The 11,625-nt window shown below is 34.5% G+C and overlaps 2 protein-coding genes across 2 annotated transcripts; both read right to left on the reverse strand.

The window, feature by feature from the left end:
* LOC132181032 (uncharacterized) lies at nucleotides 1-3,683 on the reverse strand (the record flags this gene model as incomplete). Its single annotated transcript, XM_059594077.1, is given in 9 exon segments — nucleotides 1-163; nucleotides 310-414; nucleotides 618-656; nucleotides 818-904; nucleotides 1,001-1,072; nucleotides 1,215-1,436; nucleotides 1,622-1,635; nucleotides 2,731-2,833; nucleotides 3,288-3,683. Coding segments are annotated over 9 exon segments (1,036 nt in total), but the record flags the coding sequence as incomplete, so codon positions are not given.
* Nucleotides 3,684-6,127: 2,444 nt separating this feature from the next.
* LOC132181030 (NAC domain-containing protein 54-like) lies at nucleotides 6,128-10,680 on the reverse strand. The gene is made up of 6 exons (XM_059594074.1): nucleotides 10,381-10,680; nucleotides 8,412-8,692; nucleotides 7,962-8,300; nucleotides 7,427-7,867; nucleotides 6,959-7,040; nucleotides 6,128-6,865 (listed from the first exon to the last, which is right to left on the reverse strand). Exons 1-6 carry the CDS (start codon nucleotides 10,535-10,537, stop codon nucleotides 6,189-6,191), a joined length of 1,977 nt encoding a protein of 658 aa, XP_059450057.1. The 5' UTR covers nucleotides 10,538-10,680; the 3' UTR covers nucleotides 6,128-6,188.
* Nucleotides 10,681-11,625: the final 945 nt, after the last annotated feature.

An 11,625-nucleotide genomic window follows, 5' to 3' on the forward strand; every position in this document is an offset into this window, starting at 1 on the left:
CAAGAGTTGAATTGTAAATTCTCTTGTCATATCTCCATAAAGTTTGGTTTGTAAGAAAAGAAAAACAAGAGTGATCTTCAATGTATATATTTTGGAAGAAAGTTGATAAAGTGTAGCTGGCCGGATCAGTAGTATATGTTTCATCAATAAGTACATCCACAGTCTACAAGGAGAAATGAGTTCAAGTAAATGTTGGATCAAAATCAATTAAAAAAAAAAACCTAAGATTTTGATCTTAGCACAATACATTTAACTCCCAAGGATTCATCTCAAAACCATCTTTAATCTTAATATTGCAATTCAACTTACACATAGGATGGCATGCAGTTGATCCAAATCTTCAGGATTAGAGATGTTATAAGTCATCTTATTGATAGAGCTGTCCACATTCTCTCCACCTGCATCTTCTGTGTACTGCATCGAAAGTTCAAAGAAATACAATTTTAGATCAATTTATTCTGCTTATTATAGTCATTTTTAGTTTGTCTTATTTTCTTCCTCTGTTTTCCAAAAGATATATGAAATGATTCTTTCTATAGAAACTGATTCTTTCACTATATATCCAAGGTTGTTTTATGGTATAACATTATAGGAAAATTTCAAAATTGATTTTGTACCTTCAACTTGAATGCTTCCTTTGTAAATGACCAGACACCCTGCAAGATAAGAGCAAACCCAAATAGTAAGTCCGACATTAGTCTTCCATTTCATTTTCTTAGATTCTCTACGCTTAATTAATGTTAGAGGAACAATAAAAAGAAATGTTTTGTTGTTATATACAAACACTTGAATATGATTTCATAGGGTATATACAGACATCATAATATCCCATCCAAGCTACTGTCGGTTTGAATGATTTCTTGCTTGCCGCGACTTTAGTCAAGCATAGATAATTCTCTTTAACCTGCAAGACAAAAATGATTTACTCCAATAGTCGTGTAACAGTCTACTAAATAGTATTACTCAAATTCAAATTATTAAAATTTGATGTCATACTTACGGCGTCGTAAACTTGATTGGCTGTCGTTTCAAGATTTGCGAAAACTCCCAGAAACTTGATCCACTCTGCTCTCTATTAAACATAAGGAAGATATAGGTAATAATCATTTCCAAGCATGAACAGTTTAAACTAAACCTTACTTCTGTAGTTTTTGAAAATCAAGAAGATGGATATCATGTGGGATGCTTTTTTCTTGATCAAATTACATGATTACCTGCAGAGGTGCATCTTCTACGAAGGGAACAAAAGAAGCAATATTGCAAGCTTGTGGTTGATCAGTATTGTCGGTAACAAAGTGTGCCCCGAATTGCAAGAGCTGTTGCGGATCACTCTTGTTGATTATCTGAATTTCTCCACTTTGGAATAATTTTAATACGCATTGAGAAGCTACAGAGTCTGATGTAATGCCCTTCAAGTTCCCTAGTAACCCTAAAAGCTGAAGAGACGCATTAACATAAGCAAAGGAAACAAAAGTAGAACGTCAATAAAAGTCCATCACCTATTCTGTTGAACTTTTCCTTTGAATGATGTAATTGAGCCCATTTTTTTTTTAAAAAAAAACAATATTACAGTAGACTAATTAATAAGAATTACAACTTACGGTAAGCCAGTGATCCTCACCTCCAAAAAGGAAACTGCAATTTCACAAAAAGAGAAAAAAAGGACGAGACAGAGAAAATGGTCAGATAAAACAAAGATGAAGAAAAAAGAACGAGAATAAAATGGTTTCCATATATTATTGTTTGATTTTGAATGAAGTAGTATGTTAAAATACAATGGAATGAATAGACTAATTCTAGCTAGCTTATAGCTTTAAGTTTTTGAGAAAAGAGACAAATGGGCATAATGTTTCTGTTTCTGTTCATTTAAATTGGGAATGGTACAATATATAATGTTTTTGCATCCGCCACTATTATACTTTTGATGATCGATCTATAACGACCCAAGAAAAACGCTTAAATGATTAGTCAATTTAGAGTACTCTATAATAATTTATAAAGCCTATTTTCACTTAATAAAGAACTAATGTGGGACATGTATGGTTCTCGTCAAGACTATGCTATGCAGTGCGTGCTCTTGTACTATATGACGTTACTAGGTTGTTCTGGTATTATTTATAGTGGTCCATGAAAAGCATTAGCTGTATTTGAGTTATCACTCCAAAATGACTAGTAAATTTGGAGTTTTTTATAATTATTTATGAAGCTTTTTTTTTTTTTTTTTTTTTTTTAAAAAAAAAAATAATAAAAAAAAAATTAAAAAGGGTAGGCCTGGGAGACCAATTGTGACTATTCTACATGAGCGTGACTATAGTAGCACCTACCCGTTAGGAGTCGTACAGAAAATGGCCTAAACGATGAGAACCGCAGACATTCCATCAAGTCTAACTGAATCATAGCCTGATCTTCCTAATGTGAGAATGATGTGTTACACTATTGTCATCTTACTACTCTATATAACACGAAGCTTTCTAACAGGCATGTCAACATACTGTTGGAATTAATATTAATTAAACAATTAAATTAATTATTTTTTATCAACTTAAATTTTTAGGATAAATTGTGATTAATAAAATATTAGAGCAAATATCATGAGTTCAATCTTGTCTTCGCCATTCACCTTCCGTTCCAATTAAATATTTCAGAATTAACAACTTTATTGGAAGATACTGTAACCCTAAAATTAAGGAAACATTAAAAAGTGTGGTGTGAATAGCTTAAGCATAGTACCTGGAAATAATTGGGCATCAATGGAATAGTTTGACAGTGGAATGACATATGATTTGATCCTTGGGGTGCAGTACTTTGTCCTTGCTGCCATCCTCGAATTATTCTAGTAATTATTATTCGTTTGAAAAGAGCACAAAAATGATAAAAACAAGTTATTATATGTATTATTCAAATATTTTCAGTCAACATACTATACTAATGAGTCACCTGCCACTGTGAACCAAAGAGTATACAACAAGGAGAAAGATTAGAAAATTGAAAGAAAATGCTTGTAATATATACAAATCGCTAAGTAATGCTAAAAACTATATTTTTAACTATAACTATCTAATGTTGATATGTCAGTTTCAATTGACCCGTAGAATAAGAATGTGGCAAATGGAAGTCGGTTTGTATTACTGGAAATTTGACCCCAAAATAAAAAGAAAGAGAAATGATATACATTGTACTTTTATTTCATTGGGTTGATGCAACCGCCCATTGGCTTTTAATTTTTCTTTTTTTTATTTAACAAGAGCCAATGTGTGCTGATAAAATAGAAGAAATGAGTTAAGTACCTGGATGAGAAGGTAGCTCTTGCCGTCAATGGCGTTTTTGATAACTTTGAAGGTCTGGCCATAGTAGATATGGAAATTGACGGCATCTTCCACCTTTGAAATGTTACCCACAGTCACTGTCGACGTTGCTGCATTCACACCGTCAAGACACCCGACATTGAAGAAGAGCCAAACCTCAACGAGGAAGAAGAGTTGCAGTATCCAAGAAGAAGAAGAAGAAGAAGAAGCCATTCAAAAATGAAGAAGAAACAAAGCCCTGTTGCTATACTATAGCGTTACAGCTCTCAAGCGCGCGCACATGAATATGGCAGTCAAGCATTTAGATTTTAGAGTAAGCTAAAAAGTTGCCTAGCTTTATATGTATTTAACCACCATGAACACCTACAGAGAGAGAGATTTGCAGCTTTGGAAAAGGCATGTAAATAATGGGAAAGGTGGTGGGGGGTCGAATTGAATGATGTTTTGGAAGGTTGCGGAGTATAATTTGTTAATTGGTGAGTTGGTGTTCACCCGTGAACCCATGTTTCCCTTGCTTTTGTCATTTTCTTTTCATCATTTCCCATTTGTTCCCAATTTCTTACCCTTTCTGTCTTCTCCATCATCAAGCGGGCCATGTGCGGATCTGCTGCGCGCACCACTGCCCACCTTTCGCTACACAGTAAACAATAAATAAACCACTTGAAAAATTCATCTCTAAACTCCCTGTGATCAAAAGGATTCGTTTTTCTTTTCAAAGTTAGCAGCCAATTTGCATTCTGAGTGATCATTTTGGGTCTTGTGTCAAGACATAAGTATAAAATTATATTGGTCAATTTTAACTCAACTTATTTAAGTAAATTGGCCAGACTCGTCAACTATAACCGGTTGATTTCATGTTAAATTAATGTCAGGTTCGTAAATTGTGTTAAAAATAGTTACTCCTTTGGTCTCATATTGAGTTCAGATCATGTTGATATATGCATCAGTTTAAGATTATATATGTCGATTATAATCTGTCCAATTAATAAATTAGATCACTCCTTTCAACGCTAATCAACGAATTTCGTATTGGGTTCGTACATATACAATCAGAAATTAATTGGCTTTTGGAGCTAAGAAAGAGCATATAGAGTTGGGTGGTGGGTGGGCAGGCACGTTCGCTCCCACTTTTGCAGCTCAACAAGGTGCATGTTCACAAGCAACAAGCATGTATATGGTTGAGGCCGATAATTGTCTGTGAAATGATAAAATAATTATTGGACCCCCACCCTCCCATCTTGTTGTAGTACGTACCCCGTGAATGTGATGACCCTATGAATCATTACTCATCTTCACCAATATGGCTACAATTTCCCCCCTATCTTTTAGAGCATGGATAGTGAAAAAGGTATAATTAAGCAAAAGCAATATAAAAGTAACTCAAAAGCTTTTCAAACTACTTTTTAACTTCTTTTTCTTTATGGCCATGAGTTGATAGATTAATTATGTTAAGTGTAGTATATGTTGGCAAATTCTATAGACCAAAACACGTGTAAGTTGTGTTTTGGTCCATTGATAAGTGGGTGGTGTCATTGAAGATTTGTTATACATGCTGCTTGATTTATTTTGTCCAAGACACAATCAATACTTGTTATAGAGTGCATTTGGTATTATGATTTTATAGACAAAAAATATGACCTAAGAATCGTGATTATAATTAAACGAATTTAAAGGTGCCACCGAATTTAGAATGCGCATATGAATTTCTAAGATTTTGTTTTTGATTATGAATGAATTTTTTTCTAGCTAAATTGAACCTAGAGTTTTCTGCACCTAATATATACATTTTGTTTCTTACTTATTATGTAAGATTTTGGGAGAAAAATAATATATGAACATAAAAGAATCACAAAATACTTACCTTGAGCTATTATTGTTCAAATAGAGCCGACAATTTTTTACACAAAATTAGCGAGTTATGATTTGGTATAACCGGGTTTGGGTAAATTCGAGTTGACCAAATTAATCTGTTTAATAAATTGGTCAACCCCGAGTCAACCCGCTTAACCTAGCTATGAGCAACTAACTTGTATAATTATACAATTAATTTTTTTTTCTTTTACAATAAAAAGACAACTTCAACGGGTTAGCGGGTCAAATGAGTTATTAATTTATTTGAGTTAGTTTTCAAATTATGAGTCAAACAATACCAAACACGACCTATTTAATTATTAAATGGGTTATGTGGGCCGGGTCAAGTCAACTCAACACGACTAGTTTATCAAATGGGTCATGTCGTGGCACTCACTTATTTAAATTGGCTGTGTCATGAGTGAGATGGGTGTTATCTATTTAACTAAACGGGTGTTAGGATTGATCATTAGCGGTTTGGTGGGTCAAAAGGGTCTACACACCAACTCACAAGCCAAACTCAAGTGCTTAAATTGAAGAAGGAAGATTGAACTTAATTTGTTGAATCTTCTTATTACAACCCTCACAATATGTTTGTATAGAGAGTGACAGATAAAGTTTTCAACCTATCTTAATTATTCTCAAGTAAAAATTATGACGGATAAAGAATCAAAGACTTATTTATAAATAGGCTAAGATGCCCCCATCCACAGTTCTAACGTTTCTCCCTTCTATCGCCAAGAGAGACAACATTTGAGAAATCCCATGGGAGAGAACATATAAATGCATGGCTTTTGCAACTCGTTGGCTTGCATGTGCAGCATATATATATATATATATATCTTGAAGAAAATACATAAGAAAATTCTATTAATATAAATCAATAATAAATATCAAATAAATTTTGAGTCAATATATATAAAGTACAAATTAAGTATTTTGAGGCGCATCTGCCTATAACAAGAAGAAAGCTGACTTATGCTTCCCAAATTAGCAACTAAAGTTAGAAATAAAATGAAAATCATCAGGAAATCAAGCAGTGGGTATAATGTGGTTTGCCCACATGGTACAAAGAGCTAAAGAAATGGTGAGGAAGATCCCTACACTCTTGGAAAAGGCACTAAAACTATAATTCCCACCTCCTTGTGTGTTAATTACCAACGAATCCTGTTTTTTCCTTTCACTTCTTTCCTTGTTCTTCATATTGTTAGGGCAGCATCCTTTCCCTTTCACTTTTCCAGCAGTTGCAGTAAACCCATCTTCTTCTTCCAGATATCCCCCGACATATAGGTGCACCAAAACAAGTGCGACCATTGAAAGAAGTTCACTTGCTACAAATTTAAATTTTCTAAAGGAAGAAGATGATCTAATATTATTCTCAGGCGACCTTATTTGTACATCAGATTTCCGATGATCAACCGACAAGTTTTTCATCATTGCTGGGTTTAGGTGGACCTTGACCGTCTCCGAAGGAACTATTTGGTGAAAGAATGTCTCGGCCACCTGGCGAGTTGAGACAAACATTCCGTGGTTGACTTTAATTTCCTCAATCACCTCGAAGCTTGGAGAATTTGAATAATCATCCATGTCTCCATCATCAAGCTGGAAGTTGTCGTTTGGCTCAATATCGTTGATAAATCCAAGTGGGAAACTGTTTATCTCTGAGTCATTGAACTCATTGCAGCTTTTGGTGTGCCCACTGTGATCTCCTGCAGTTAAACTCTTGTTAATTAGTGAAAAGAAAAATGATTTATTTTCAGAATATATAAGAAGTAAATAATTATGATGATTTTGATATATACCTTGAATCTCATGCTCTTCTCCTCTCTGGAAGCATGAAATATCTTCTATTGGAACAATCTTGTGTTCTTCCACCATTAAACTCTGTCCAATATGGATTTTATTTTAATAAAAAAAAATATATAGTTATGTTCTTAAAGAACTAGGCCTAAAAATGATATTGGCTAGCTTCTAGTGCAAAAGCAATTTCGACTTGCTAGTAATAATAATAATAAAAAGACACAAATCTATTGACCATGTAAGAAAATTAATCAATTACTTGTCAAAGGGTAATTTTTTTTTTTTTTTTTTTTAAATGATGAACTTTGGCTCACTACAAGAAATATCAATCTTTAGCGACAACATTTTTAGCAATGTCGACTCAAAAGCCGTCGCTCATAAATGATTATATGCGACGGCTTTTGAGAGTTGTTGCTAATAATTAAGCGATTATCAGCGACGACAAAAATCAAATAAAATATAAGTGGTACCTTCTCAAGATCTTTGTCGGACATTCCCACCCATCTCAGGTTCTCTGCCATAATTCTCTCCGTCTTAAAATCTCCATCCATATCTCCAATATGCGTAGACCTTGTACTTGGATCCTCCCAATATCTCTCAGAATTCATGTCACCAACTTGAATATTACGTGTATGATCTCTGCTGCCAACCATAAAGGAAAAATCATCATCAGGGGCATAATTTCCACCCCATGTGTCCGGAATGTTTGAGTGATTTATTAGTTCCTGAGAAGCTTGAGCTACTGAAAGGATTTCCTGCAAAATATCGGTTTCATTTGCACTTTCTCGTATCGGGGTTGACTGTGACATTATTCTAAAGTCGGTGAATCCAGCTTGAGGAAAATCATCCACCTCTAATGGAGGAAGTGAGAATCGATGCTGCATCCTTGCGCACTCTAATGCTATATCCACCTGCAAAGGGACAGAGCGTACGTACATCTTTTAGGGTTACAAAAAATATTTAACATTTGATTGATCAAATATGTTAAAAGATAGAGAATTTTACTTTGGATGGAGGGTATGAAACATTTGCATAATTTGGAAATGGTGGAGGGGTTAAGTTAAATGCATCTTCTGATAAGTACTGCATCCATTTCCCATCTCTTGCTGCATTCATATGATCAAGTGATGATCCAGTAAGCATGCTGGGTGAGCAAGAATCATATGGCATTTGATAATTATCTGATCTCTCCAAATCTTGATCACCTCTTCCCTCAGAATATAGGTCAATGCTTGATGAGTGGTTGCTAGTTAGTTGGTAGGTATTTGTGGTAACATAATGCTCTCCGATCTTCGGACTAGGTGTAGTACTCTTCTTGAACACTCGACAAAGTGCATATGCATCCTGCACGTAATATTTAATAAACTGTTATACGATTGTCATACATACAACTAAAAATAACGTTATAGTGAAAATAGCTAGGTTGCATATATATATATATATATATATATATACCTGCAAGCCTGAAGGAGCATTGTCACATTCTCTCTCGTCCAGACGGTATTCATGCATAACCCAACCAGTTCGAGCACCGTGAGGGGCTCGCCCTCGATAATAAACAAGGGTTTTCTTCATGCCGACAGCACGCGTCTGAGAGTTCACTTTTCGATCCTTCCCGGTGGCCTTCCAATATCCGGCTTTGGTTGCCCGATTAGTCCTTGATCCATTGGGATACTTCCGATCCCGTGGACTAAAGAAATACCATTCAAGATCTTTGCTTGGTAATAATGACTTCCCTGTAACGTTTTGCAACATCATTAGTGCTCTTATATTTATGATTTAATAAGCACTTGCATTATAGAAAAATAAAAAAAAAAGAATCTGTATTCTTGGGAGCTGGAAATAAGTTATTCATCTCAAACAGTCAAAATGCACTCAAACAGTAAAAGATATAAAAGCATTAGTAGCATATTGCTTGAAGCTCATGTCTCTTGCAGAGAAAATGCAACCCTTTCCTTTTCCTGTGCTTTTTGACTTGGGTCTCTCGGATTGTGTCTCACTACAAATCTTGAAGCTCACAACATTTCTAAAGCAGCATCCAACTTATTACTTCCTTTTCCAATGAAAGCATATATCAATGAGGTGGAATGAAATATTTTATGTTAAAGTTTAAGATATTTGACTAGTTAATAAAGCGTGTTCAACGCGTTTAAGTAATTTTTCATGAACAAAAAGAATGCAAATCGTGTCTAAAGGAAGAGTGATCAAGTCATTATACATATGATGTGTGGTCACCTTTTGGAAAAGGTATTGGGACCAGTTTTGGCTTCTAGTCAAATTTCTATTAAAATAGACACTTAAAGAAAAATTGGGTGATTAAGGATGCAGTCTTCAAGCCAAGGCAAAATATTCTTATCGTGTTATATATGCAGTACGCGGTAGGAAAAGGTAGAAATCAGCAAAAGATTATCACTCAAACCCTAAATAAAAGATTTCATATAATTAACCCATTTTGATTTATATAGATTAACTTTTATATATAAGTTGTAAATTTTTCAAGAAGCAACAATTAATATACCTTGATTGTTCTTTTACCATATTCCTTATTCCTTTCTTTCCCCAGTCTTCATTAGTATCAAGTCATATTGTGGAATTAATGGCAATAAATGAATATTTAACCAAGTAAATGCATGGCTCAATGAACAATTGCATATAAATGATGTCAAGAAGTTTGATTTCCCTTTTCTTTTAAAGATGGAATTTAAATATAAAATGAAGTTCAGTTTGTTTCTATATATATATATTTTGATGTTTGTCTATCACTCTTAAAAACGTTAATTTAAAGCTTGCTTAAATAGTCTTAAAGCTTTTTCATTCTCAACCAACTAATTAAGCATATATACCATATATTATCCACTCTATAAAACCACTTTTTCTTAATTAATCATTCATCAAATATTTTAAGGCATATATATGATATCATTTCCCGCATTTTGCACATATGTTTCTCACATATAAGAGACTTTGTTAAGGAAATAACACTGATCATCATAGTTTATATATATCTTCGATCAATTTTCTACTACAATAAATGATCATTTTATCAAACTCAATATTCAAAACAACTAAGATTCATCGTTAATTAGTAACACAACAGAGGATTCAAAGTTCAATTGGAAATAAATCATATATATAGACTTTGCGGATATAATCGTACTCGATCGCTTTCATTCTCAGCATTCTCAAAGGTTGTCAATCGAGCTCTACGCACTATTTTGACATCAAAAGAGTATAATAACGTTGCTATTGAAAGGGGGTTGTGGGGGTTGCTTTGGTGCCGACAGGAGAAGGGTGTGGTGTCTGGGGTTTGTCATATATAGTACTGTCGGTGTTCGCTTATGTTGAAACAATTGGAGCTTTAAAAGAAAATGAAAAAACAAGAAAGGGGCATTAAAAGAAAGGATGTATAATATAATATATATACCTGGTAACTCCCATGGTTCACATTTGTAGAGATCAACTTCGGGGATGACCTCCAATTCAATCTCACGACCATTAATCTTTCTTTTGAGGTAGTAGGCAACAAGTTCCTCGTCAGTCGGGTGGAAACGAAAACCAGGAGGCAATGAAACAGGAGCCATATCTATATATATATGATCACCCTTTTGGAACTTGTTCAATTCCTCTACTTGGTTTAGAGAAATGAAAGAGGATCGGATGACGACCAGCCTCTCGTATTCAAAAACAACAAAGAGACTAGCCCTTGAAATCAACAACTATACAACAACACTGTTCTACACACACACAAAAAAAAAAACGCTGTCGTATTAGTCATAATATTGGATATACAGAACTTAATTAATTCTCCATGCATGTCAATATGTATAAGAGAGAGAGAGAGAGAAAGAGAGACCTTAGAACCCTAGGCAGGCAGAAGAAGAAGAAGAAGAAGATGCAAGTGATGAATGAGAGAGAGAGAGAGAGAGGTGGAATGTGGGTGTTGCTTGGGGTTTTGATAAGAGGACAAAAAGAAAGAGAGAAAAAGCAAATGGGAGGCTGCCACCCCCTACTAGCCGCCTTTAACTTTTCATTTGTTTTTTCACAATCCAATACTTATTCTTCTTATCGTTCTTTTGAAGCCTAAGACTCTCTCTCTCTCTCTCTCTCTCTCTCTGCAATTATCCCATCCTTCGTTCTTGTCCTTTCTTGGAATCTAAGGTACCTGATTGGATGCGTTTACCGACAATTGTTGTATGAAGGAATATCTACGTTAACGAGAAACCCAGGAAATTAAAACGAATTTCGGCGGCGTTGTAACTCAACAATGTCGCTTTCACATGCTCATTTCCTGTCCTTCATAATAATCGCCGATTTCCTTTTTGTTCGCGTCCTCGTCATGAAAAAACATATATATATATATATGCAAATTCTAAAAGAATGTCTTTTTTTTCTTCGTGATTAATGGGGGAAAAAGAAAGAAGAAGAAATTTGATCTATGACCGCTACATGCACAATATATGTCTAGAAATCTCTTTATCATGTGCGTACGTTCGTGTTTGTGTAAGAAAGTTAATTACAATGAGATTATATTAATTAGTTTATGAGGTTCTCCTAAAGCCTAAAGGAGAACCTCATGGTCACGAGAATTAACTAACGTACAACGGCCATTAACCAACGAAGATAAAGAAAGAAGAGGAATGTGTTACAACAAATCATGGCATCCCAATCA

Source organism: Corylus avellana, chromosome ca5 (genome assembly GCF_901000735.1).
Source record: "Corylus avellana chromosome ca5, CavTom2PMs-1.0".
NCBI classification, from domain to species: Eukaryota; Viridiplantae; Streptophyta; class Magnoliopsida; order Fagales; family Betulaceae; genus Corylus; species Corylus avellana.

Bases quoted from the DNA above. Each gene is read 5' to 3' on its own strand.
- LOC132181030 (XM_059594074.1), bottom strand. From the start codon at position 10,537: ATGGCTCCTGTTTCATTGCCTCCTGGTTTTCGTTTCCACCCGACTGAC. The intron at 8,693-10,380 runs GTATATATATTA...AAAACGTTACAG, and splicing joins TGAACCATGGGAGTTACCAG to GGAAGTCATTATTACCAAGC. The intron at 8,301-8,411 runs GTATATATATAT...TATTACGTGCAG, and splicing joins ATGCTCCTTCAGGCTTGCAG to GATGCATATGCACTTTGTCG.